The sequence below is a fragment of the Amphibalanus amphitrite genome, unplaced genomic scaffold (genome assembly GCF_019059575.1).
Source record: "Amphibalanus amphitrite isolate SeventyFive unplaced genomic scaffold, NRLGWU_Aamphi_draft 001846F_arrow, whole genome shotgun sequence".
NCBI lineage: Eukaryota > Metazoa > Arthropoda > Thecostraca > Balanomorpha > Balanidae > Amphibalanus > Amphibalanus amphitrite.
The window spans coordinates 13,156-38,468 of NW_024883339.1; the positions used below are offsets into that span (position 1 = coordinate 13,156).

Consider the following 25,313-nt stretch of genomic DNA (forward strand, 5'->3'; position numbering starts at 1 on the left):
CTGCGGCGTGTTGTGGCGCTCCTGCGGCATGTTATGGCGCGCAGGAAGCTGCGTCAGATCTGATACGGCGCAGCGGCTGCCACTGTGACGCACCTTGACTTACTTGGCGCACGATGCTATACCCAACTCACGTACCGTGCACGTGCGGGATTGACACGCGTTGGGAATTTTTTCGTCTTCTTTTTGGGCCTCGTATTGCTGCAGAGTGATATGTAATTTGGAAGAATGTAGGTTGTATGATGTGTGGAGGAATTTACGGTCTACTTTCCCTTTAAATGGGCTTTTATTGCGGCGGATGACTACAAAGGTATTTGGAAGGTCAAATATGTCGACGATAGTTACAGCCCAAGTGTGGTTTAAATTGTGCAGCATTTCTGGAAAAAAAAACATTTCACAAGCATTAGGTAGGGAGTGTTTTCGGAGACCCTGAGATCTAGCAGGACATAGTTTGTATACAAAATCAGTGACAAAAACGTAGCATGGAAGGAGCCCCATGTATCAATATATAAGCCGCCGCCTACAGGTCTACACCAGGGTTGTAACAATGGTCCATCTCTGTCCGTTCCCAGGTCGGAGAGGTCGGCGGGGGAGACCAGGCAGACCAGGACCTCCCGGGCCGCCCGGACCACCGGTAAGTACCGAATGGTCCTAGAGACCATTGGTCCTCGGGGGATCCCCATTAGTGATGTCAATCACAGGTAATTTGGAAACCGATACCATACCAAATTCCAACTGAGCCCGTGGAAAAAAAAGCGAACCAACTCGCGAATTTAGGGAAAATGCCAACTTGTTACGATTTTTTATGTTGAATACATTACCAAGGCTTTACAATACCAACAAAATACCAAAATCGTCAGGTTTGAAATACCAATTACCAAGTTGGTATCGGCTTGGTATCGGTGTACCAAATAGTTGGTATACGATTGACATCTCTAATCCCCATAGGTGTTGTAGTTAATAGACCTTTGTTTCACCGTAAACCGAGGTGTCGCAGTTACAAGTAGCGCTTCTAATGCCGTGTTCGCTTCTGACTAACGCCTACATCGCAGGTTTCGTCATGAGGTGCTCTGTTGGTCAGAAATCCAGCTTGTTATGCTTATGTATGGTGTCGTATGCTCACGTTAGGGCCTATTTATGAGTTATTGAGTTTTCTAGATGCTTAGCTCTTGGGCTTTGTAAACCTCAAGTGTGCATGATATGCCTCCTTCGCTTATGCCGCCGCGCTGTTAGTTATATTGTGTCGGGCTGTCGCTTTCTTTTGGCCAACAGGCGTAGGTTTTCTGAAATTTTTTCACTGTCCCGCTACATCATTCATCGCTGAAACGCCACCATGATCCCTTCTTCCCCCTCTTTTGCTCCATTTAGTCTTCAGGATCGAATGTTTTTACCTTCGTCTCGTCTTCTGTGAATAGCGAGCACAGCACAAAATGTCAGAGAACACAATTCCCACGCGGCTAAAGTTAGTCACATTCCAAGCTTGCTAAGGCACCAATTGCTAGCAGTCTAAGAAAATGTCAATGGGTTGATCAGAAGCTGTACAGCTATGTCGGCTCGCTTAACTTTGTCCCATAAATCTTCCAAACAAGTCGTTTTCTGATCGTAAGTTGGAGATGTAAGCTTGTGTAGCAGGCCTCGCTCAGGTTATGGGTCAAATATCCGTGCTCGCCCATTTTACTCAGGGCTGAGGGTTGCTCCCAAAGTATGTTGTGTTCAAGCAGTAGTGAAGTGACCCACATTTTAGAGGTGGAATAAGCCCTGAAATGTCCTCAAACCAATCTTCGAGAGCCTGCTTTACTTGCAAGGAGGTCACACTCCTGTCACAGAGGCCCACACTGGCCTCTGAGGTTCCCATGCAACGGTCTATTGCCGGTCGCTGAAGGTTCAGGAGGACACTTGGTTCACGGGGACCTTGGGACGAAACTCAACTCAACTTTTAGTAAATATTTAAATAATATTTTTAGTATTTTGCAGCCCTGGATCAAACAATTTGATCTAAGTCAATGAATTACGACGTCATACGAATGAAATCGATGACAGCCATGGTTTATGATTTGATGACTCCCTAAGGAACCACACTTTTCCCGCTATACTCGTACAGCCCTCAGCAGACTGTGTGGTAGGTATTCTTTTTTCGACAAAACCGATAATAACTCAAAGGCTATGCTATCAGTGTGTCGAAACTCTTCGCAAATAAATGCGTCATGCTCCACTCTTTCGATTGGGTCTATCACTAAACAAAACTTACGCGTAGGGAGGCAGCAAAATGCAAAAGTTTGTTTTCGGGGCAAATATAAACTTTTGGGTTTTGTTGCCAAATTGGATGGAAAATGAAAAAGATAATAGGCCCAATCTAAGGTGCGGAGTCTCGCGCGTCTTGCTGTTACGAGTTCCGAAAGACTGATATTCGTATTCATAGTATTCGCGTTATTCTCGGTTTTGTCAAAAAAAGAAAAAGAAAAAAGAATACCTACCACGCAATTTGCAGAGGACTGTACCTAGCGTCGTGCCTAATTGTTGCGCTTTGGGGTGTTGGGCTTCGCTTTATCGCCGCTTGCTCTAATGTCTGCATGCTTGTGTGCTTCTCCGCTGCTTTATTTTAGTGGCTTTATATGTTTTCAGGGACCTGAAGGACCCAAAGGACAAAATGGATTCCCTGTGAGTATTTGTAGTGCGAATTAATGCGCATGATTGTTTTAGCTATATCATGATCGAAGTACTTAGGTATTGTTTGCACTTTTTCGACAATAGCATTTTAGAGATGTAAAACAATGACAATTTATGCTTCTTAAAAGAATAGGCACCACGTGAGCTCAAAATCTTATGAGTTGCACCGATATTAGGGTAAGTCATAGCGAAGTCATTTTCTGATACGATATATGCGACTTTCCAGGGCAGAAAAGGCGCCTCTGGAGTTCCAGGATTTCCGGTTTGTAAAAAAAAAAAAAAAAAAAAAATACAACTTTTTCCGGTGGCGGGCTAACAATTTCTGTTTCCACTAAATTTCTGTTTTCTCTCACTTGGAGCTAGATTGCCTGACTCTTTGGTGTGACCTAAAAACTGCCGGTGGTGGGCGGTCTAGCAAGTGAAAAGAATCAATCACATACCCGTAAAATATTCAGGATTACATGATTTGATAATGTTCCTGGACGCACTACACTAGCTACATTAGCATTAGTATTGAAGCCAGTTTGATTTCAGCACGCAAAATTATCAGACTGTCTTCATAAGCATGCTCCTTTGCACACTCTCTAATACGAATATAGTTAACAGCATAATTTAGTGGCAAAACAATACAAGGCATAAACAAATGTAGCCGACAGAATGAATAATCACAGCAAAGAAGTGCAGGATTAAAGTTGTTTTGGAATGGCTGTGTTTCGTTGGCTTCGTGTACGGGGTGTTTATTGTTGGCACAAGTCTATCTCACAACAAGAAGGATGCAGCCATGCCGTTTACATACCGGGGGCCTCTGTTTTTCTGGGCGGTGAGTTGAGGTTTCGAGGGACCCATGCTACTAACGTGCTCTTACCAAACGCTTACTGGTGATGGGTTTATTTTTATTACCTTTGTTTTACCGGCGCTTTGCAGTGACTTCAGGTGGCTGCTTATTTATTGTGGTTTAGTTTTCCAGTTTCCTTCCCTACGTTTTGACTATCAGTCCAGTTTAGAATTGTCCCTTCAATTGTTTTTTTTTTTTGCTTATCGGACTACAGTGCAATAAATGATCAAACCCGTCTTTGTATGTAATGTCTTGCTTAACCGATAAGTTCCAATATTTTTTTTTGTGACAACCCCCCCCCCCCAAAAACCATTGGATGCAGTAACACCAAGTGCCTCGACGCATTGAAACCTTGCTACCCCCCCCCCCCCCCACCATGTTTCTCGCTGTCTCGCATACCGCATAACATAAAAATCCATTGTGTTTAACCTACACTCGCTGTGTTCCAGGGACCGATTGGACTGGATGGCCCAAAAGGAGAGCCGGTAAGCTACTGCCACCTGGCGGCAAGCTTAGAAACTAGTAGTTCGATTGATGCCTGCTAGGTGGTAACAGTGCAACTAACACGGTGTAAGGGTATTGTCAGCTTTGCCTAACGCTTCGGTGTAGAATTACTTTACTCTTGACTCATGATTAAGTTTCAAATAAGCTTATCAAAGATCCAAAATAAAATAATTACTTTTATCAAAAATATGTATGTATTTTTATGAACAAACAATTTTTATAAAATAAAATGCAGTGAAGTGTTTCGTTGGTGCAGTTAAGTGTTTCGTTTCGTAGGTATTAATTTAATTTTATGAGCTTTCATGGGAATTTTGAAACCCTTTCTCATACCCGTTTCTTGCAAAATTATATCTTTTTCATGCTTGTCAGTGACAGACCGATGTAAGGTAGAGTACAGCTGTTTTAAACCCGCGCCCCGTAGGGCTACCGGCGGACCCTACCACCCGTAGGGGGGGGGGGGGCGTTTCGGCCCCCCCCCCTAAGATCTCGGAAAGTTACCGGCCGATTTTCAAAATTCAAACGGCGTTCGATAGCCCCACCCGGGAACTACCTTGTGACCAAATTTCATTGACGTAGGTCAAACCGATGACGTCACAGGTCAGGTCAAAGGTCAGATTTTCACCGTTCACAGGCAATTCAAGAAATGTGCTGTGAAAGCGAGTAAATTGGTAATTTATTGAAAACCATCGATGGTACATTGTTCGTCAAACACATACCTTGCTATCTGAGGTCACTGATACCAGGTCAGGTCACAGCGAGGTCAGGTCACCGGGGGTCACAATATGAATGTGTCGTGTGATACATGTTTTATGGTCCATTTTACATGACAAATGCGATTATGTGGGTTAGGCAGCCTTTGGGCCCAGCCTAGGTCACGTTTTTGTGAAGGTCAGGTCAAGGTCAGGTCAAATTAGGTCAAATTTCAAAGTTGATATTTTTGCATAAAATGGGTATCGATTCGATGCAGCTCGTCACGGGGAGTCTAATGGTGGTCTTCGTTTTGCTCTACGAGTTCTAGAATTGTCAAAAATTGAGTTTGAAAGTTTGACGTCATCATTTTTGAACAGTTTTTTTCGCTATAACTTGGCCAAAAAACGAGGTATCGATCTGAAATTTGGTATGTAGATAGAAGACGGTAGGTACTATCACATATATTCCGGTTTTTTCGAAATTCAAAAAACTTTTTGGATTTTTTGGCGAATATATCAAAAAAATGTTTTTTTGATTTTTGGGGGTCAAAACTCAAAAATTTCAAAAATTCGAGATAGCAGTTTTGTAGCCCTGTCAATTCTACACCTTTTATGTCTGATCATTTTTCTGTATCTTCAAAGCTGTAGTCCTGACAGGTCTTCTCGCGAAGGTCTTTTTTCGGTCGAAAATGACAGAACATGACGTCACTCTGACGTCATTTGTGGCCAACCTATCATAGCCTCTGGAAAAATTTTTGGTCACAATGTGTAAAATTGATGCCCGGAGGGGTCCTGAAAGTTTGGTGGCGATATCTTCAGCCGTTTAGGAGATATCGACCGAAAAGGACAGGGGGGGGGGGCGTTTCGGCCCCCCCCCTACGGGGCGCGGGTTAATGTCAGAACGTTTTATGAGTTGATTTTCCGTTCTTACGTCAATGGCAACCACACAAAAACTATGCATTGTAAAGCGTTTTGGATAAGGACATCAAACCCTGTTCCTAAACAGCAATCAACTATGAAACATTAAATCATCAAAAAGAACAACACACATGTTGTATTGCTATAGTTTGTGTATCTACCCTAATAGATTTAAATTGCGCGAAAAAAGGTGGAAAGACAGAGATGAATGACATAGGTCAAATGACAGGTCAAATATCAAAGTTAAAATAGATATTTGAGTATCGACGACAATGATGAAACTGATACCGAAGGCTATGATATGCTATGATATCTATAAATATACTACATCAATCTACTACGATATACGATCTTTATAAATATACCACTTGCCCTCGTGCCTCGCCGCCCTCGCACCTCTAACTAACGCTTGTGTCCGTGTTTGTGTGTGTGTGTCTGCCTGTATGTCAGGGCGAGCCAGGGAAGGCTGGACCACCGGGGCCTGCCGGAAGTCCTGGATATGATGTCTTCTCAACTGCCAAGGTATGAAACACATGACCGAAGGGAGGTGTGGAGGGGAGGAGAGAGAGAGAGAGAGAGAGAGAGAGAGAGAGAGAGAGAGAGAGAGAGAGAGAGAGAGAGAGATCGGTGAAAAGCAGAGAGAGGGAGGGAGGCAGAGGGGAGAGATTCGGAATGTGAATATGAGTGAGCTAGAGAGATGGCGTAGGAAAGAGGTAGTTAGTGAGATAAAGGGAGGGAGAGGGACGTGAGGATAGGAATTCAGTGAGTGAGTGAGTGAGTGAGTGAGTGAGTGAGTGAGTGAGTGAGTGAGTGAGTGAGTGAGTGAGTGAGTGAGTGAGTTAGTGGGTGGGTAAGAGTAGAGAGATAGGAGAGAGGAGGGAGAGAGGGACAGAGATAAAGAGAGGAGGGAGAGGGAGAGAGATAAAGAGGGAGAGAGAAAGAGAGAGAGAGAGAGAGAGAGAGAGAGAGAGAGAGAGAGAGAGAGAGAGAGAGAGAGAGAAATAGAGAGAGAGAGGGAGGGAGTGGGATTGAGAGAGAGAGAGAGAGAGAGAGAGAGAGAGAGAGAGAGAGAGAGAGAGAGAGAGAGAGAGAGAGAGAGAGAGGGAGAGACTAGAGAGAGAGAGAGAGTTTATGAAAAGCACAGGGAGGGAGTGAGGCAGAGAGGAGAGATTGAATGTGAATATGAGTGAGCTACTGAGGAGCGCAGAAAAGAGGTAGATAGTGAGAGAAAGGGAGAAAGAGAGAGGGACGTGGGGATCGGAGTTAAGTGAGTGAGTGAGTGAGTGAGTGAGTGAGTGAGTGGGTGGGTAAGAGGAGAGAGATAGGAGAGAGAGGAAAGAGAGAGGGAGAGAGAGAGAAAGAGGGAGAGAGAGAAAGAGGGAGAGAGAGAGAGAGAGAGAGAGAGAGAGAAAGAGGGAGAGAGAGAAAGAGGGAGAGAGAGAGAGAGAGAGAGAGAGAGAGAGAGAGAGAGAGAGAGAGAGAGCGAGAAAGAGGGAGAGAGAGTGAGAGAGAGTGAAGTGAGTGAGTGAGTGGGTGAGTGAGTGAGAGAGCGAATAAGTGAGTGAGTGAGCGAGTGAGTGAGTGAGAAATAGAGAAAGAGTGATGCACGCATCTAACGATGATAACTAGTAAACAACTGTTTATTCGAGAAAAAATGTATCGTTGCCACGCGACTGATTCAACCAGTATTTCATCATGCACGATAATTACCTTTGGAATTAGCGTACCTGGGCCCAATCTTACCAATGCCGTGAATAAGATTTGGCAGCACCGGCCGGTGTTTACGGCACTATTATCAAAGATATCTTTTTTTCATTTACATCACGCTAATCTTGTCCAATGACTTTGATAGCGTCAATGATTATGAATGTTGCCTGAACGAATGACTAAGTGAATGTGGAATAGTTCTGAATGTTAACAAATGCCGTGAATGAGCATTCACGACATTTGGTAAGATTGGGCCCTGATGTTTGTATAGCGTAAAATAGCGTATACCCTGTGTCTGTATATAGAGGTGGAGTCTGACCATTTTTCACAGGGCGTCAAACGATCCGTGACTAATATCCGCGGCGGAACGCTAGGTTACGCCGAAATCGTGGCGATAAAGGTGAGATTTGTGTAACTCTGACCTCTGTGACGTCATATATGTGGGCTGTATGTGACGTCATTCTTCTTCTGTGACGTCACCTTGTATGTGTTTCTGCACGTGACGTCACACTGTCGCAGGCTTTTACTTGGAGTTGGCTGCGTGTGTCTCTGTGTTACAGAAGCTTCTTGGTGGTTTTGCTGCCTCGTCGTTTTTTGGACGTTTTTTTTCGGTAGAAGTTGGTGTTTTGGGCTTTCTTGTTGCCACTGTTTTTCCTTTGAAGGGTTGAGCAGCGTATTTTCGGCTGGGCTGCTGAGGCTGGCTGTTTTCTCTGTTGCTGGCACGTTTTCCTTCCCTAACTTCAAGGCTTATTTTCGTTCTTGTTTTCAATTTCGATTATTTTCCTTTCAATCCAACCACGCCTGGCGTTCGGGGATTTGCTGAATTTTCTCATGCAGATGGGATGGCGGATAAAAATATACAGAGATCATTTTCACTGAACGCATTAAAGTTTCATGTCAATTTTCATCTCAGTTATGGAAAAAGTTTGCTATAAAAAATTATTCTAGTGGATAACACGCTCGTGAAAGGTCGAAAAAACAATATTCCTCATTGATATGTTGCGATGCTACCTACAACCACATACATACAAAGGGAAGCTAGAAAAGGAAACTTCTCGAAAATAAAAAGAAAAGTCTTGGGCACTTTTTTGGCAATTTGGGCTCATTTTGATCCATTTTGTCAAATCACACTGTACATAATTTCCATGACATTCTCTGTTTCTTTGTGAGGCGTCGTTGTTTTGTAAACCTTCGTTAGTGAAAAGTGTGTTCGTTTTTAGCCACCCTCATGCTTATCGCCGTCCGTCCTCAAAATGATGTTGGCAATGCTATTTGTTTTTTGTTGCAGGGTCTTGCTAAACTTGGCTTTAACTTAGACCCAGATAATATCCTCATGTTAAAAGTGAGTTTACTTTTGTATCATAGTTCATATGCGGGGTTCACTACCAAAGCATGGATTAGATGCACGCATGAAGAGGTATTTAGAGGAAATGTTTTAACTTACTAGTGGCTAGACTTTTTGCTGTATATACCTTGATTATGTGATGCCAGAAAGGTCATAGTAAGTTTTGTACGCAACTTATCAGAAAAATTGTTTTTCCGCGATTTTTTATTGTAAAAAAATGCGTTCTGCATTTCTTGCTCGACCCTTTTGTACGATATTTGCTTTTTAGAGATGTCATTATTCATTTGAAAACACGTTGAAACATGATGGATGCAAAACTAGTCTCTATCTCCATTTTACATGGTTAGCGTATATTCCCAACTTCAAAGACCGCACCACCTTACCAAAATATTAGGCCCACAGCTTACATTATTGACATGTAGATGTCTCGACTAGTGATATTCTTTTGGATATCTACATTTTGCTTCTTTACTCCTCTATCGTTTATTAAAATTCGTTATCGCATTTTTTCGCTGTTAGCGCTTCTCACAATATGCCCTTGGTACCTTTTCTAGTCGATATCCTTTTTGCAAAATTTCATCCTCCCTTGTACACATCGGATGAAAATTGCATGTGTTATGCTTATTGTGTTGCAATTCTCATATTATAAATCCTTAGTTATTGCACGTTTTCTCTTTATGGCTAAAATAAACCAGAATGATGCTCGTTAAGCATATTCCAACATCCTTGTTTCTTTTGCATGCTTTCTAGCATAGTTTGTCGATGCACTTTTGCAAGTTCGTGGTTAATTAAGTAACGTAGCATTATAATCAATGCTACGTGTATGATCTTTGCGTTTCAATATCGAGTTCAATCGAAAACAATTGCATATCAATTATCAAGTGCAATATTTTTGGTCACATTTGTATGTCAAAATGCTGTCTTACATTTTTTGTGAAAACGTTTAAGTTGTCAGGGTTATTGCTATTACTGTATGCCTGGCCTATTTAAATACATTAGCCAGAGGGGTGTGGTAATATATAATATCACACGGGGCCGGTAAAATGTTTCATTCAGGACCGAGGGATTTGTTGAGTTTTCCGCACGAGACCGAAGGTCGAGGGCGGAAAATTCAACAAAGCCCGAGGTCCTGAATGAAACATTCCGGCCCAAGTGTGATATTTATTTTAGCATATGCCGTTTAATTTCCATATTTAAGCTTCTTTAACAATTTTACATGCTTGAAAGTGGAAAAACCAAGACCGAATATCAAGAACTAAAAAATGTACATATTCCCTGACCAAGAAAATAAACCAAGCCGACTCAAGATCACTGTGGTGTGTTCCATCCTTGTGTCTGGCTCTGAGTTGGATTTATATCAAACCAAGAACATCTACTTCAATCTATGTCATATGAGAAGCCAGAGTAACGTTCGTTTTCAATATAAGAGAAGAGTGGAAGGTATACCATCCTGCGAAGTGACCGCTTGGTTTTTTACCCATGTCAGTATGAATAAAGTTTTTACTGATCAATGTGAAATGCGTCTTTTGTCAATTCATTGCAGTTGTAAAAGGCATGAAATTGACGCCACAAATGTAGGTGATTAATTAATATGTCTGTACCTACATTAGGATTTAAAATATTATCTTATTGAAAACCAACATTTACAATCTGTTCAATAGTTCAAAGCGACCAAATGCAACACGTAAGTTCACGTTAGATTTCTATCAGTTAAGCTCTTTTCCAGCGCCTTCCTCCGTCTCAGGAAATGCTTCAAAAGTTCGCTGATAAAATGTTTTGCCCATGGGCCGAAACCTTTGTCCAATTGCCTTCAACATTATGCGGTTTAATCCAAAAAGCTTTTACCGCACGCTCGCGCTAATGCTAAGGGCATACTTCGGCATATGCTAATAACTGGTGTAAGCAAATTGACCACGGTCAAAAATGCATTACCAGAATGCACTTAAGCCAAGATTTTGGGATGGTCTCGTTCCTAAGTCGGCTAAGAGCTTCGGTCCAGAAAATAAATTTATCGTTGGCATACAGTAAAATGCATACCAAACTCGGCCGGTGATAAATTTTCAAGACCTCAGTCCTTACTGATTTTTGAACTCGGCCTTCGGCCTCGTTCAAAAATCCAGTAAGGACCTCGGTCTTGAAAATTTATTTACACCGGCCTCGTTCAGTATTATATAATGCTGTTCATGATGATACGCTTTTATTGCTGCTATGTAGGCATTTAGTGCACTAACGGCTTCCTTGATAACTCTTAACCCTCGCCCATGTAGGGGGGGGGGGTTGGTGCAACCCCCCCCCCCTGAGGTTTTTCGAAAATAGTGCAAAAACGGCGGCGCGCAGCGCCGCCAAATTTTGGGTACCTTATGGGGCAAACCTTGCGCATCTTTTGATAAAAAAAAATTTGACCGGGTCATGTCAGGTCACGGAGTTATGACGTCACAAAGGGAACAGCCTCCGGCCGGATTTTCACAAACTGAGTGCCAACGCCCGAGGTTTCCTGCCGTTGGTACGGACATCGGTTGATGGATCGTGATGAAACTTCCCATGCATATTGGGGCAAGTATTGGCTATCATATGGTATAAGAAACTTGACCGGGTCAGGTCAGGTCACGGAGCTATGACGTCACAAGAGGAACAGCGTCCGGTACTATTTTTGAAAAGCGCCCGAACCACTATTTTGCTAATTCTTGTCACCTCAATGGGAATATGCAGCAATATTAGCTTCTATAGGGAGCAAATGGACCTCCCAAATCCAAAAATACAATCAGGTTTCAAAAATTTAAATTTTGATTTTTCGAATTTCTGCCGCCGACTGTGACCTTGCCGACTTCCGGCGCTCCCAACGCGCCATTTTTAGAGCTAGGGAAACGAAATACATACCAAACGATAGAGAATTGATCAAGGAACACGATAGTGAAGGTTTCAAGTCGATATCTCCCACCGTTTTGCCGCAATCGCCGCCGAAAGTTGAAAAAAGTCTATTTTTCCGAAAATTTGACCTTTGACCGGTCAAAAGTAGGTCAAATGTTGACCTAGGACCAAAAAATATACCACCAATCGCGAGATCTCGGCGAGAGCAATCCGATGGTCTTTTCCGCTAAGCTCTACGACGCTCCGTTTTCAAACGCCAAGGGGGGGGGGTCGCACCAACCCCCCCCCTGCATGGGCGAAGGTGGCAGATTGCCGTTTACGGGCGAGGGTTAACTGCTAAAATAATTATATACCGATCAGTAAACTTTTGTACCTAGCGTTCATAATCAGTGATAAATTAGCTACATTTCTTGATATCCCCTGACCTTTCCTGACATCACGAAATATTTCCTGTCATCGCAAACTATTTTTGGCATCTTCTGAGTCTGACCTTTCTTTGGAGCACGGAACCTTTCGTAATGTCACGAAACCTTTGGAGACATCATAAACCCGCTTATTACCCCCACAGCTGGCCTTTTGTAGCATCTTTTAACCCTCGCCGGACCTATTGGTTTTCTACATACGCGCCGGCCGAGGGGGGGGGGGTACGACCCCCCCTCGCCGTTTCGCCCCTGGTGGAGCTAGCGCGTCGCGGAAAAAACGAGCGTGTGCGCCGTTACGAGACGCAGAGGTTGGTACCCGATTTTAAGGTCCTAGGTCAACCGGTGACCTCTGAGGTCAGGTCAAGTGCCACAAGGTACGTTTCAGTTTTTGGTGAATAACTTCGCAAAAAACGGCCGCAGAGCGCCGATTTTGGCAGCATCGTGTTCGCCTCGCTCAGGCGCGTCGAATGATATACTTTTTGTCCGGGTCAGGTCAATTTGGGGTGTTGACCTCAGGTCAAGGTCAGGTCAGCACCCCCAGGTCACGAAGTTGGTCGAAAGAGGTCATGTCGCATATCATTCGATTTGGCAGACCTTCCTGAGTCCATTGGTGGCTTTTCCGACTCGCTAGCTCAATTCGATCAAGAGTTATTGACGAAAAACTAATATGACCTTGATGACGTCATAAATGACGGCACGCAAGGTCAACATTGCAAAAGTGACGCATCTAACCTTGCAAGGAGTGCATCAAATCACGATTCTGTGTGCTTGATATAGTTGGAGATCGTTCCCGGCGCCAGAATAGCAGTTTTCATTTTTCCCCATTGACTTATAATGGTGAGGTCACGAAAATGACCTGACCTCATATGACCTTTAGGAAAAATCCGAGATATACAAGTTGTGGGACTCATAATGGATACTAGATCCTGCAAGTTTCATTTCCCTGTGACATCTCCTCTGGCAGTGAGGGCGTTGCGAAGTTGCGACATCTGAAGACCGTGCAGAGGTTCACTTATGACGTCATAGGTCAGTGACCTGACCTCACCCAAAAATGCGGTTGGTTTCAAAAGATCCGGCTTGGATCAAAGGTCAGGTATGCCAAGTTCCAGCTCTCTATCGCCAGCGTGTTCGGAGCTATCGCAAAAAAAACTATGGGGGGGGGCGGCACCCGCCCCCCCCCCTCGGCCGGCGAGGGTTAACTATCAATGACATCAAAGAACATATTGTAGCATTATAGAACACATCGTAACATTAGAGAACATATCGTGGCCTTACCTGACCTTTCATGACGTCACAAATCTAACCTCTCACCTATGCTCTCACCTATGCTGTCACCTCTCACCTATGCAAATCTAACCTCTCACCGTACGCTAACCAGGGTGAGAAGGGCGAGCCAGGAGCCATGGGTCCTGCTGGACCCACCGGGCCCACCGGCCTCCCCGGCATGAACGGAATACAAGGAGAGGCCGGCAAACCGGGGGCGCCGAGTGACCCCGGCCCGCCGGGTCCCGCGGGCCCCGCCGGGCCTCAGGGCCCGCCCGGACCTGTCGGAGAACCGGTGAGTGGAGGGGGAGGGAGGGAGAGAGAGAGAGAGAGAGAGAGAGAGAGAGAGAGAGAGAGAGAGAGAGAGAGAGAGAGAGAGAGAGAGAGAGAGAGAGGAGGGAGAAGGAGAGTAGGTAAGGGAGAGAGGGAATATATGGGGTACATTTTACATAGTCCTCACTTAGCATAGAGCTGAGGTCCTATATAACAGCATCCTACTTAGAAATTCGCGTCTTCACTTATTTTCGTTTATCTTTGTTTATGCGTGTAATAGGTAGGTACCTATTGCGTTTTGTGCTATAATACGTGTCAGAGATGTACAGAGATGTACAGAGATGTCAGAGATGTAGATAGGTAAATTAAATTGAAAGTTTTTTTAAGTGTTGCTTTATTGCTGTCTTGGATTTGCAATCTCATGTTTACATTAAGACATAGTGAATGACAAACAATGGTGAAAAGGGCTTTGTGAAAGTGAAGTGCTAATATTTCGCTTATTGCTCGCTTTATGTACTTTACTGACCAACTAACCAATACTTTAATAGTTATAGGCTGAACTAACCTAGTACCGCTTTCTTACACAGTAGATATTACTGAAAAACTCACCAATGCTTCTAAACTAACACACATGTGTCTGTATTTCTTCCGTTTTTGTTTGCGCTTTTCAAAAATAATGTCCTCTTAATGTTTTCAATCAGTAAACGTTCAAGATCGTTATATGTTTTGAGCATACTGATCACTTAGCTACTCGTTTTTAGATATTGCGGTTTTATTGCTGTCGATCTTAAAAAATGTAATGTAAGATTTCCTTTTATCCTTTTACAAAAAGTAATTGTATCGATCATTTATTATGCCCACAACTCTATCGCCCATGCTTGCATATTGCGCTGTTCTGCGCTCAACAATATTTTGTTTTTAATAATGTGAAATCTTCTTGCTATTCTATCCATATTTTACACAGAAATTCATCGCTTCTCTCCCCCCGTTCTATCACGAGATGTCTCCCCAGGTCTGACATGTCTCCCTTTCTCCACAGGGAATGAAGGGAGACAAGGGTGAGCGAGGTCTCATCTCGACCGTGGATGGAAGTTTCCCGACAGGATTCATTGAAGGGCCACCGGGTCCACCAGGTAAGTTAGAGATGGACGTTGGCATACTGATGACGCTGGCATACTGACACACTAGCAATTACTGTGAGAGAGACCGACTGTTACGCTAGAGACACTGCTAAGTTGGAGATTGACACTGCTACGCTGGCATACTGACACACTGACAATTACTGTTAGAGAGACACTGCTATGTTCGAGACACTGCTGAGTTGGAGATTGACACTGCTACGTTTGCATACTGATACACTGACAATTACTGAGAGAGACACTGCTACGCTGGCATACTGACACACTGCCAATTACTGTGAGAGAGATACTGTTACGTTAGAGACATTGCTAAGTTAGGATTGACACTGCTACGTTTGCATACTGACACACTGACAATTGCTGTTAGAGAGACACTGCTACGCTAGAGACACTGCTGAGTTAGAGATAGACACTGCTACGTTGGCATACTGACACACTGACAGCATTTTCTCGAGTCCCGACGAGTCCCGACAGGACTGATCGAAGGACCACCGGGTCCACCCTAGGTGAGTTGGAGATCACTGACACACGGACACTGATATTGACACATTCACAATTTGACAGCAGCTTTCCGACCGTATTTATCAAGGGACCTTCAGGTCCGTAATGTCAGTTTATACGGTGACACTAACACATTAACCTTAAACCTACTGACATTGATACGATTGATAAAGTGAACATTTGACACTTGCTCTCCAGCAGAGTTGATCAAGGAGCCACCACAAGGGCCGCCGAATTGGCACAAGCCTCACCTTGTAATTTTATTAGAAGAATGCCATAAATAAAGTGATCTAAGACGATTTGTCGTCAATCATGTCTTATTTGATGGGAATACTTTTGATCGGAATGGTAAATTACATCCGTGCCGATGAAGTAATCAAAAAGTGAAGACGATGAGACTCAGGCTTAGAAGAAGACGAGAGCTACAACCTTGACCCTGACCCTGATCCCGTTTTTGACCTGACCGTGACCGTGACTTGACCCTGACTTAAACTTAACCAGACCTGACCTTGACCCTGACTTTGACCTTAGCCATGACCAGACCCTGATCAAGCACTGACATGATCCGGACCTGGCCTTGACCCTAACCTCGACTCTCCCCTTGACCTGCCACTGACTTTAACATGATGCTGACTTCACCCTGACCCGACTCTGACCCTCCCCCCTCTGACCTGACCTTGACCTCAACTCTGACCCAACCCACCATCTCCCCACAGGTCCGCCCGGACCACCGGGTCCTCTGGGTGGTCTCGGACCAATTGGTCCACCCGGACCGGCCGGCAAAATAGGACCACCGGGACCGCGAGGCAGGCGCGGCAAACGGGTGAGTTGTGACGTCATATGTTAGGATATGACGTCAGAGTATGACGTCAAGCGTCCACCTGGCTCCATCACTGATGGTTACGGTACAGTATGACAGGAAGCTATTTGCCCTCGGCTATTTCCCGGTATTTTTGTGAGTTGTTTTTGACAGGTGATGGCTAGTTCTGCTTGAGCGACAGAAGATAATGCTTGTGCGTTGCTTGGAAGTCAAAATCAGCTTTTACTATGCACGTTATGCTGTAATAGCGCAGCGCATGCTTTGCTCTGGCTTTGTCTAGCTAATTGAACGCCTTTCAACAATCAGCTTGTTTGCCAAACTGCACGTTGGACTAAAGTGGGACTTTGATTTATTTGTTTTCTTGATTATTTTCTTGCTGACCTACGTCTTTTGACCCCAATATGGTCCGACCTCCACTGACCTGACCTGACCCACTGCTTTGTTATCCTACCTGTTGCTTAAGATAATACTCAGGTGTATTTATCTATTATTTTCATCAAGGTTTATCACATACTTTATCGTAGCCTACCCTTTCAACCACCAAATACAGTGATCGCAGCTACAAAAGGCTTACTACAGATCAATTGTTGCAGGTGGCAACTGCGACCTTATTTTGTGCGGAATGTGGGGTGCGTGTTACCTTCTTCTAAGTGTGTTTTTGTCGTAGAATTGGCTGTGCTGTGCTAACCATGCTACCTAATTGTGCTAACTGTGTGCTGGTTGTGCTAACTGTGCTAATCGTTTCAGATGCCCACTACTAGCCCTAACCAACCGCTACCGGGCTGCTGGACACGGGGACGATTTTTAAATTTGAACATCTTGACTTTAATGGAAAAGCATCTAAAAAGGAAATAAACATAGTAAACACATCGATTTTTTTGCAGTTTTGAAAAAAGTGATTTTTACAGGAACGGAAATTCATTCGCGCACAAATATGTGCACATAATTTTCAAAGCTAAACTCTTATTCTATCGCTCACCCTAGATACAAAATAAATGTGCATCACAACCGGTAGTACCACTGATGCCCAGTACAAAATTGGTTTAATGCACATTTGACTTGCAATGCACACGCATCTGGGGTAACTATTACAATAAACGCCTTGCTCGCCGCCTCACCAAATCTTCCATCAGCAAACTATTCCGTGTTTGGAGAGTCTGAGCCCTGTCCGGCAGCGGTGCGTCCCGTCCCCTAGCCCTTTAGATGGTGGCGGCTGCCGCGCTCGTCGTCTTCCGTATCTCGTCTCCCGTCTTCCGTCTCTGTCTCTGTTGTCCGTCCGTTCGTCTGATCGTCTGATCGGCCGATCTACGTCACTCTGACGTCATCCATAACGGTATGTGTGGTGTCATGACGTCCAGATGACGTCATCAGTCACGGTTTGCTAGCTAATAATGTTATTGGAGTTTTTTCCATGCCTTATCGGTGTTCATTTTCGATATTTTAGGCTATATAATTGTTAACTGTGTAGGTATTGTCTAATACGTTGCAGTTATTACAAGGTGGGGTATGTTTTTAGCATTCAAACTTCATTATAAGTATGGGGAGCGATTCATTTATTTTGAGGACTTTCAGTCAGGTGTTTTCCAGTCACTTTTGAATCATATAAAAACAGATTTCTTCTTGAGCTCACCAAGATTTAGGGACTGATATGACACTGCTACATTTCAAGCATGTGTTATCTCGTCATTTAGTCATCAACTACGCCCCTGTCCCGGTATAACCCAACCTTTACCTGACAGGGTAAGAACGGGCGAGCTGCCATGATCGGCCGGCCTGGCAAACCGGGACCGGAGGGCCAGAAAGGAGAGCACGGCATCAAGGGCGAGAAAGGTCAGTTCACATCGGGAGTTGTATCGGATTGAGACAGTGGCTAGGTGTCTTATAAGACACGGCCTCAGGGACGAGAAAGGTCAGTTCACATCAGCGACAGAAGGAGTTTGGACAGTGAGATAAAGGGCGAAGTCAGCAGCAAGATGAGTGGGTGTGCTTAGGTGGGACATTTTAGCGTTGTGCTAGTGCTATTGGACAAAACGAGAATCAAAGGTATGATTACTCGTGAGACTGTCTCAGCCTTTTTCAATGAAGTTGTGAATATCAGTGGGTTTCTTCTGTCACAATTTTAGATATTGATGGGTATAATTGTTTCCATTTGTCTATATTTATTTCACTATATTTAACCCGCGCCGTGCTGGGGGGGGGCGTTTTTACGCCCCCCCTCAGGTTTTTCGCGAATATCTCAAAAACGGCGGCGCGCAGCGCCGCCGTTTTTGGTACACGTGTTCCTACATCATTTCCGCACATGTTGTGAAAATTTCAGACCTAGGCCGTTCAAGGTCAGGTCACCAGGTCACGTCAAGTGACCTTACCTCAGAAAAAGTTCAAAGGCTCGCTATAGCTACACCGACTGAACGATCACTTTGAAACTTTCAGCGATTGATATGAGTAACAGTATGTATAAAATGTATATCTCGGATTTTTGATATCTGTGACCTAAGGTCAGGTCAATTTTGCGACCTCTCCATTATAAGTCAATGGGAGAAAATTGAAATGCGCCTCTTTTGGACGAATATCGTTCAAAACGCTCTCAAACATCGGTTCATAGGTAAACATGACACACTGAATAGGAAAAATGCACCTGTGACCCCTCTGTGTGCCCCTGAGGTCATCTCAGGTCATGAACGGTCGCCAGCAGTTTTTTGGCTATAACTTTTGATAGAGACGTGCTAGAGCGGTGAAAACACGTCAGATGTGTTCAGCTCGACGATACGGATCGACTGATATGCAACATGACCCTTTTCGGTCAGGTCATGACCTTGACCTGAGGTCAAATTTTCAAAATGACCTTTCAAGGTCAACAAATAGTTCATTCGACGCGTCTCGACGAGAGGAACACGATGCTGGCAAAAGTAATGTCATGGCGCTTATGAGTCAAAAGTTATTGACGAAAAAACGTTTTTCGTAAAAACGGCTATTTTTGGAGTTTTTGCCCTCTGGAGGCTAAACCGTTGACCTGAGGTCAAATCTGAGAACATTACTCAGAAAGGTCTGTAAAAGGGCTATCGAATGCGCTTTTCCGCGGCGCTGTAGCTCTATCGGTTCCCGAGATAGCCGTTGGCAGTTTCCAAAATGTTGAAATAGTCAACATTTTACCTTTGGTGACCTCTGGTGACCTGACCTTTGACCTGACCCAAAAAATGACCGAAGTGTTTTCGTCCTTATTTTTGACGCTCTTTCGATTGCCGCTTACCGCGTGTCGCTACGTGGCCCAGGAGCCGAGTTAGACGGGGGGGCGTGAAAACGCCCCCCCCCAGCACTCGGCGGAAAGTTCAGGCCACCAGCACGGCGCGGGTTAATACATTGACGTCTTTGCTGACTTTTGAATCGCCTCCAAAATTGATCCCATTCACTCCTGATTGACCTCAATATGACATCCTGGACATCTGCTTGTTCTCAGTGTCACACAGACCTCTGATCGACCTCTGATTGACCTCACTGACCTCTGCTCTCTCTAGTGATGTCAATTACAGAAAATTTGAATACCGATGCCAAACCAAATATCAATCAAAACCGTCAGGAAATACTGAAACCGAACCACTTGGGAACATGAGGAAAATACCAACCCTTTACCAAATTCTCAGCCCCTTATTCATTAGTGAGGGTTTATCATACCAACAAAATACCAAAAACATAAGGTTTGAAATACCAAATACCAAGTTGGTATCGGTTTGGTATCGGTAGGTATACCAAAAAGTTGGTATCCGATTGACATCTCTAGCTCTCTCCCTCAGGCAACATCGGTGACATGGGTCTCCCCGGTCTGCCGGGAGAGCGCGGACCGGTTGGTCCTCCGGGCCGGGATGGCCTCGATGGGGAGACGGGACCGCATGGTCCTCCCGGCCAACCGGTGAGTAAAGCGGGCTTCACACTGAACGGTAAAGAAAAACACGGAACAAATGGTTGTCTCTATCAATATACAACTGAGCGTTAAAGGTCACAACGGTAGTTATAGTGTGTGTGTGTGTGTGTGTCTCAGTGAATACTAATGGTTTGGCTCACAGAGGATGCGAATAGAGGATGCGCTGCACTAACGGTAAAATATAGGGTCATATTGAATGGTAAAGGTTTGGTTCACATTGGTCAGTAAAACGAGATACAGGGAGCGGTAAAGGCTTTATTTACATCATTGAGTAAGGAGCGAGGCTCTCTGAATGGTGTGAAGTATCGGCTTACATCGAAACTCACCAAATGTAAAATGGTCTCACACTCATCGATGTCATCGTAAGGTGCTGGTTACAACAACAACTGGTTATATACAACACTGCATGACAGTTTGCAACAAGAACAACAACAAAAATAACAGTGCGATCCAAAATAACTGGTAATTGCAAACTAAAAATCAAAGGACCCATAATCCCGTACTGCCACGCGACCCATAATGACCCCTGACCTTTCCGCAGGGCACCGGAGGACCAAAAGGAGACCACGGCGATGTGGGAGACATGGGACCACCGGGTCTGATGGGACCACCTGGTCTCCCGGGACCTCCGGTAAGTTGTAGTGATGTCAATTACAGAAAATCAGGATACCGCTACCAAACCAACTACCAACCAACACCGGGGGGATTACCTAAACCAAACCAACTTGGAAACATGAGGGAAATACCAACTTTTTACGAATTTCTCAGCCTCTTAGACATAAGTGAGGGTTCATAATACCAACAAAATACCAAAAATCATAAGGTTTGAAATACCAAATACCAAGTTGGTATCGGTTTGGTATCGGTATACCAAAAAGTCTGTATCTGATTGACATCCCTAGTAAGCTGTATGTCTGTCTCATCGTACACTGATTGCTGGTTATGACCGTTCAACTCCTCCACTAAACGCTCATCCGTTTTTCTCTTGCTATTTTTTTTTTTATAGAAATTTTGTCCGAATGGATGAATGGGTGGCTATGGGCCCGGGTGCCCCGCTAAGCAGTGCTTGTTGCGAATGACACCACGGACCCACCACCCCACCTTGCCCGCGCCCGGCTCACCGGTGGTAATTTGTTATAAAACCTTTGTTAAATCTTTTAAGCAGCGTCGAATATAAATTACGTTGAAGTTGTTGAGGAACGGAGCTAAGCATCATCGAATGTAAATAACGAACGGGTGTTGTTGAGTAACGTTTGAACATAGTTTGAGTCGATCACATATGGCCCATGACATATGAGACCATGACATATGGCAGGCAGGCATCAGCTTTCCTTTTTCTCGATAGTTGTTTATGTTTCCGCAATATGCTCAAAATAAATAACCAAATACAGTCCAACTGATTATACAGATAGTGTCAGATATAGTTATCACAGTGTTGAAGCGTAACGGTCCTGCATGCACTACCGCTAAAAACCTCACGATTTCTACTGTCATGACAAAGCGGTGTTTGCAGTGGAGTGTACTTTCTGCTGTCATTGAGCTGTTTTGTCTGATTCTCTGTCTGATTTTTCCTCCCAGGGTCTGCCAGGTTCGCCAGGCGAGAAGGGGGATAAGGGGGATTCGGTAAGAAACTCACCTATGTGTTCTCACCACTGAGATACAATTTACACAGCAGTCACTAGCCCGTTACAACTAAAACTCATATTTCTTTCATGCTTTTGTTTTGGTTTTGTGCTTAGACAAATAATTCTGCCATAATGTACACAGTTCAGTTGTTATCCATGTGTGGATATAGTTATCTTGTATCATGACGAGAAATCATATCATTGTATTTTGCAGTGACTCTACGTCAACGTTCTTATTTTTACTTTTAGCATGCCTTCAGTCTTTTGTAAGAGACAGAATAAAACAAACAAAAAGCTTCCAATGCCGTCTTGTCATTATGTGACGGGACTGCGTCGTATCTGTCATGCGTTCTCAGGAATGGAGCGCAAGAATGTAGCCAGCTAAATATTTCTACTGATCAATATGGTCTGAAAAATAAAACCATCATCATCACCCCCCCCCCCCTTTCCTCCATCAGAAATACAAGAAGTTGAGACGGCGGAACGGAGCCAAACCCTCCACTGATCTCATCGAATACATAGCGGGACCGCCGGGTCCGGCGGGACCACGGGGCCACCCTGGTCCGCAGGGACCACCCGGTATAAAGGGCAGTAGGGGCCTGGACGGCACGAGAGGACCACAGGTGAGAGGGGGAGGAGGGGGGGAGAGAGAGAGAGAGAGAGGGAGAGAGAGAGAGAGAGAGGGAGAGAGAGAGAGAGAGAGAGAGAGAGAGAGAGAGAGAGAGAGAGAGAGAGAGAGAGAGAGAGAGAGAGAGAGAGAGAGAGAGAGAGAGAGAGAGAGGGAGGGAGGGAGGGAGGGAGAGGGTTGAATCAAATAGAACATTTGAAGGTAAGATTAGGACCTTGTCTTGCAGTCTGCACCTTGTCTAGGATCTTGGCTTGTCCAGAGGCTGACGGGTAGTTTATATAGTTATGTTTATCTATTTATTTATTGTTGCATTTCACTTTTTGATCACGTGAAGGATTAGGAAACACCGCATATTATTGTGTGAAAAGTCACGAAGGACAGAGCATATGAGTCATTTGAGTATACGTTGCCTAGTATTTTGTGGGTGTGGGGTTAAAAAAACGCTTTCTCACCTGTCCATTATTAAAGTTTTTAAGTTTTTACATGACTTCACTGAAACCAATTTAACCCAAGGCCGGCGAGTAAACCGGTGTTTCACGGGTACCCCTATCCGCAACCATTTTTAACCACCCTTCCAGGAGTAGTGCTAGGTCCCATTGCGGTGTAGTCGTACTTGCTCTGAGCGGATATAACCGCTGTCAGCGAACATATCCACTGAGAGCAGGGACGACTACACTGCAATGGGACCTTACTGTACAGTCTGTCTTAAAAGTACCGCGCAAAGTGACGGTGGATCCATCAAGCCTGACCGAGGAAGGGCCTGCTGAATTTGAAAGTCACCGAAACAATTGACCTGGGGAATGGACTAGGATGTCAATTGCTTCGGTGACTCAAATTCATCAGGCCCTTCCTCGGTCAGGCTTGATGGATCCACCGTCACTTTGCGCGGTACTTTTAAGACAGACTGTACATACTGCTGGGAGGGTGGTTAAAAATGGTTGCGGATAGGGGTACCCGCGAAACACCGGTTTACTCGCCGGCCTTGGGTTAAATTGTTTTCAGTGTTGCTTATGAAATATTGGATAAAAATACGTTTCATTACCCCGTCACTATATGTGTTTTCAAGCATTTTATTTGTACTGTGCTGCTTCTGAACTGTTCACTCAAATGCGCCTCCGATTTTGAAGTCACGCTAGAATCTGTGTTTGCAAGCCGTTTCCTTACACTCCTGTTTACGTTTCCAGGGTGACAAAGGCGACAAGGGAGACTCCGGTCCGATTGGTCTGCCGGTAAGTGACGTCATGAGAGTGACGATGACGTAATAACTCATAAGAGCCACTTTGTCTTTTGGAATTATGTGCAAAGCCATTTCATGTAACTGATAATATACCTTGCCGCGCAACTGATCAGAACACCTTTTACATAGATTGCGATGATGATTGTTTTTGTTTTAGTTTAGCTGTGATGTTATTTAACAATTAATTATCGAAGCCATATCTCAAGCGGGATATAATATAGTCAAACTTGCCACCATCGCTAAATGTGAGGAATCCCTTAGTGACGACATGATCCTGAGTCATTCTTGCATACCTTCTATCCGGTGTTAACGCAAAAGCACAACATCTCGAGACTCTGAACTCGTCACAACTCTGCGTCATCAAATTCACACTGGACTGATATGCATAACCGCAGGTTGTTTGAAATAGAGAACACTTTTCGTTACAACTGTGTTTTCTACTGATAATCATTTGTACGTATGAAGTCAGAAGTGCCTCATTCTTTGATGTTGTTGTTGCTGTTGTTGTTGTTGTTGTTGTTGTTGTTGTTGTTGTTGCTTCTGCTGTTGTTATTGTCGTTTCTTTCCAGCCGCTACCGCGGCGTAGCCGTATGCCTGGCTCTGGAGGTTCTTTGCTCGTATACTGACACCCTCTCTATCCCTTCCCCTAGGGTCCGATGGGAGTCAGAGGACTCCCCGGTCACAAAGGCACGCCAGGATCACCGGTAATGTACTGGGCTATAATGACTATATGGTAGGCCGTCATTCGGTATAGGAGACGCCGTGGGCGCAGAAGTGGCTTATGCCTATTAATTATCATTAATTAGCGATATGTATAAATATTGCTGATTTAAGCTCCAAGGGAAAATACTCGTTTAATTACATTTACAATTTAACTATTTTGCACCTAATTTCGTGTTTCTATTATGAGGTTACTTGTCATTTTTACTTAAATGATAAAGACAAGGATTCGTAGTTACGGATTCATGTAACTATTTCTGTAATCAATACGCAAAATAATGACGACATGTGCTACGTCAACCGCTTATCGCCAACGTTGCACGTCAACTTCGCTTCAACGTCTCGCGTTTCTATTTGACGTCAATTTTATTTACATCAGCAATTTGTCATAACCCATCCGGCTGTCATGTAGCCAGTGTTACATTTTCCGTCATTTTTGGTTCGCAATTAATTATTATAAGACCCCGTATCATTCCCTCAATGTATGACGCTATTGTGGTTCGTCATTGTATGACCTCATATTATACCCGCAGGGTCTTCCGGGTCTGGACGGTGTAAAAGGATATAAGGGAGAGCCGGGTCTGAAAGGCGAGCGAGGCGATCCCGGACTACCGGTAAGATAGATAATTAACAAGCGACCTCGCGCGCCTCGTTTCATGACTTTATACGATGTTACTTCACACTCTTTGGTATTGCTTTACGCTCTTTGGCGTTAGTCTACACTCTTTGCGGCTTTTTTCTGTCGGTCTTCGCTCTTCTTGATGTTGCGGCTTTACAAACTTCACTTTCGCTTTATTATCTTTGGTGTCGCTTTATATTTTTTTTTTTTTACACTGTTCGGTGCTGTCTAGCCCAGTTGTATTTCTTGTGACTGCAAATTTAATTGTCGTGCCATTATCTGTCGTGAAATGTGCTAACAACTTACTGAGAGTTAAAGCCATACCACAGGTATTTGTTTGCCCTGCTTTGTTTGTGCTAAACGTGTTAACTTGCCGTTTGTCGGTTCGCTTGTTGTATGCGTCTTTGTAGTACCCTTTTCACTGGGTAATGATGTTTTCACATGTCCACGTGCTCCGTCTGGATGGTGTCTTCGTCTTGCCTCTCTTCGTGTCCTTGTTTTCTTGTCATTGACTTTTGCACTGTTTGCTACAAAAAATCATACCCGTTATCGTCTCATAATATGTATCTATAGGCAAACATATGAGTATATCCCACTATTCTTACCCTTTTCATTTTCCA

At 44.2% G+C, this 25,313-nt stretch overlaps 1 protein-coding gene across 1 annotated transcript in view; it reads left to right on the top strand.

Annotated features, from left to right (window-relative positions):
• The first annotated feature begins 571 nt into the window (after nt 1–571).
• Nucleotides 572–25,313, top strand: part of LOC122375464 (collagen alpha chain CG42342-like) — a 31,073-nt gene continuing 6,331 nt past the window's right edge. The window contains exons 1-17 of the mRNA XM_043354875.1: nt 572–631; nt 2,620–2,655; nt 2,891–2,926; nt 3,949–3,984; nt 6,061–6,132; nt 7,649–7,717; nt 13,331–13,510; nt 14,528–14,621; nt 15,845–15,951; nt 17,688–17,778; nt 19,737–19,852; nt 20,406–20,495; nt 21,443–21,487; nt 21,948–22,112; nt 23,302–23,346; nt 24,005–24,058; nt 24,608–24,688. Of these exons, the coding sequence (XP_043210810.1) occupies nt 13,355–13,510; nt 14,528–14,621; nt 15,845–15,951; nt 17,688–17,778; nt 19,737–19,852; nt 20,406–20,495; nt 21,443–21,487; nt 21,948–22,112; nt 23,302–23,346; nt 24,005–24,058; nt 24,608–24,688 (1,044 nt within the window). The 5' untranslated portion in view covers nt 572–631; nt 2,620–2,655; nt 2,891–2,926; ... (2 more) ...; nt 7,649–7,717; nt 13,331–13,354. The remainder of the gene's footprint in view (nt 632–2,619; nt 2,656–2,890; nt 2,927–3,948; nt 3,985–6,060; nt 6,133–7,648; nt 7,718–13,330; nt 13,511–14,527; nt 14,622–15,844; nt 15,952–17,687; nt 17,779–19,736; nt 19,853–20,405; nt 20,496–21,442; nt 21,488–21,947; nt 22,113–23,301; nt 23,347–24,004; nt 24,059–24,607; nt 24,689–25,313) is intronic.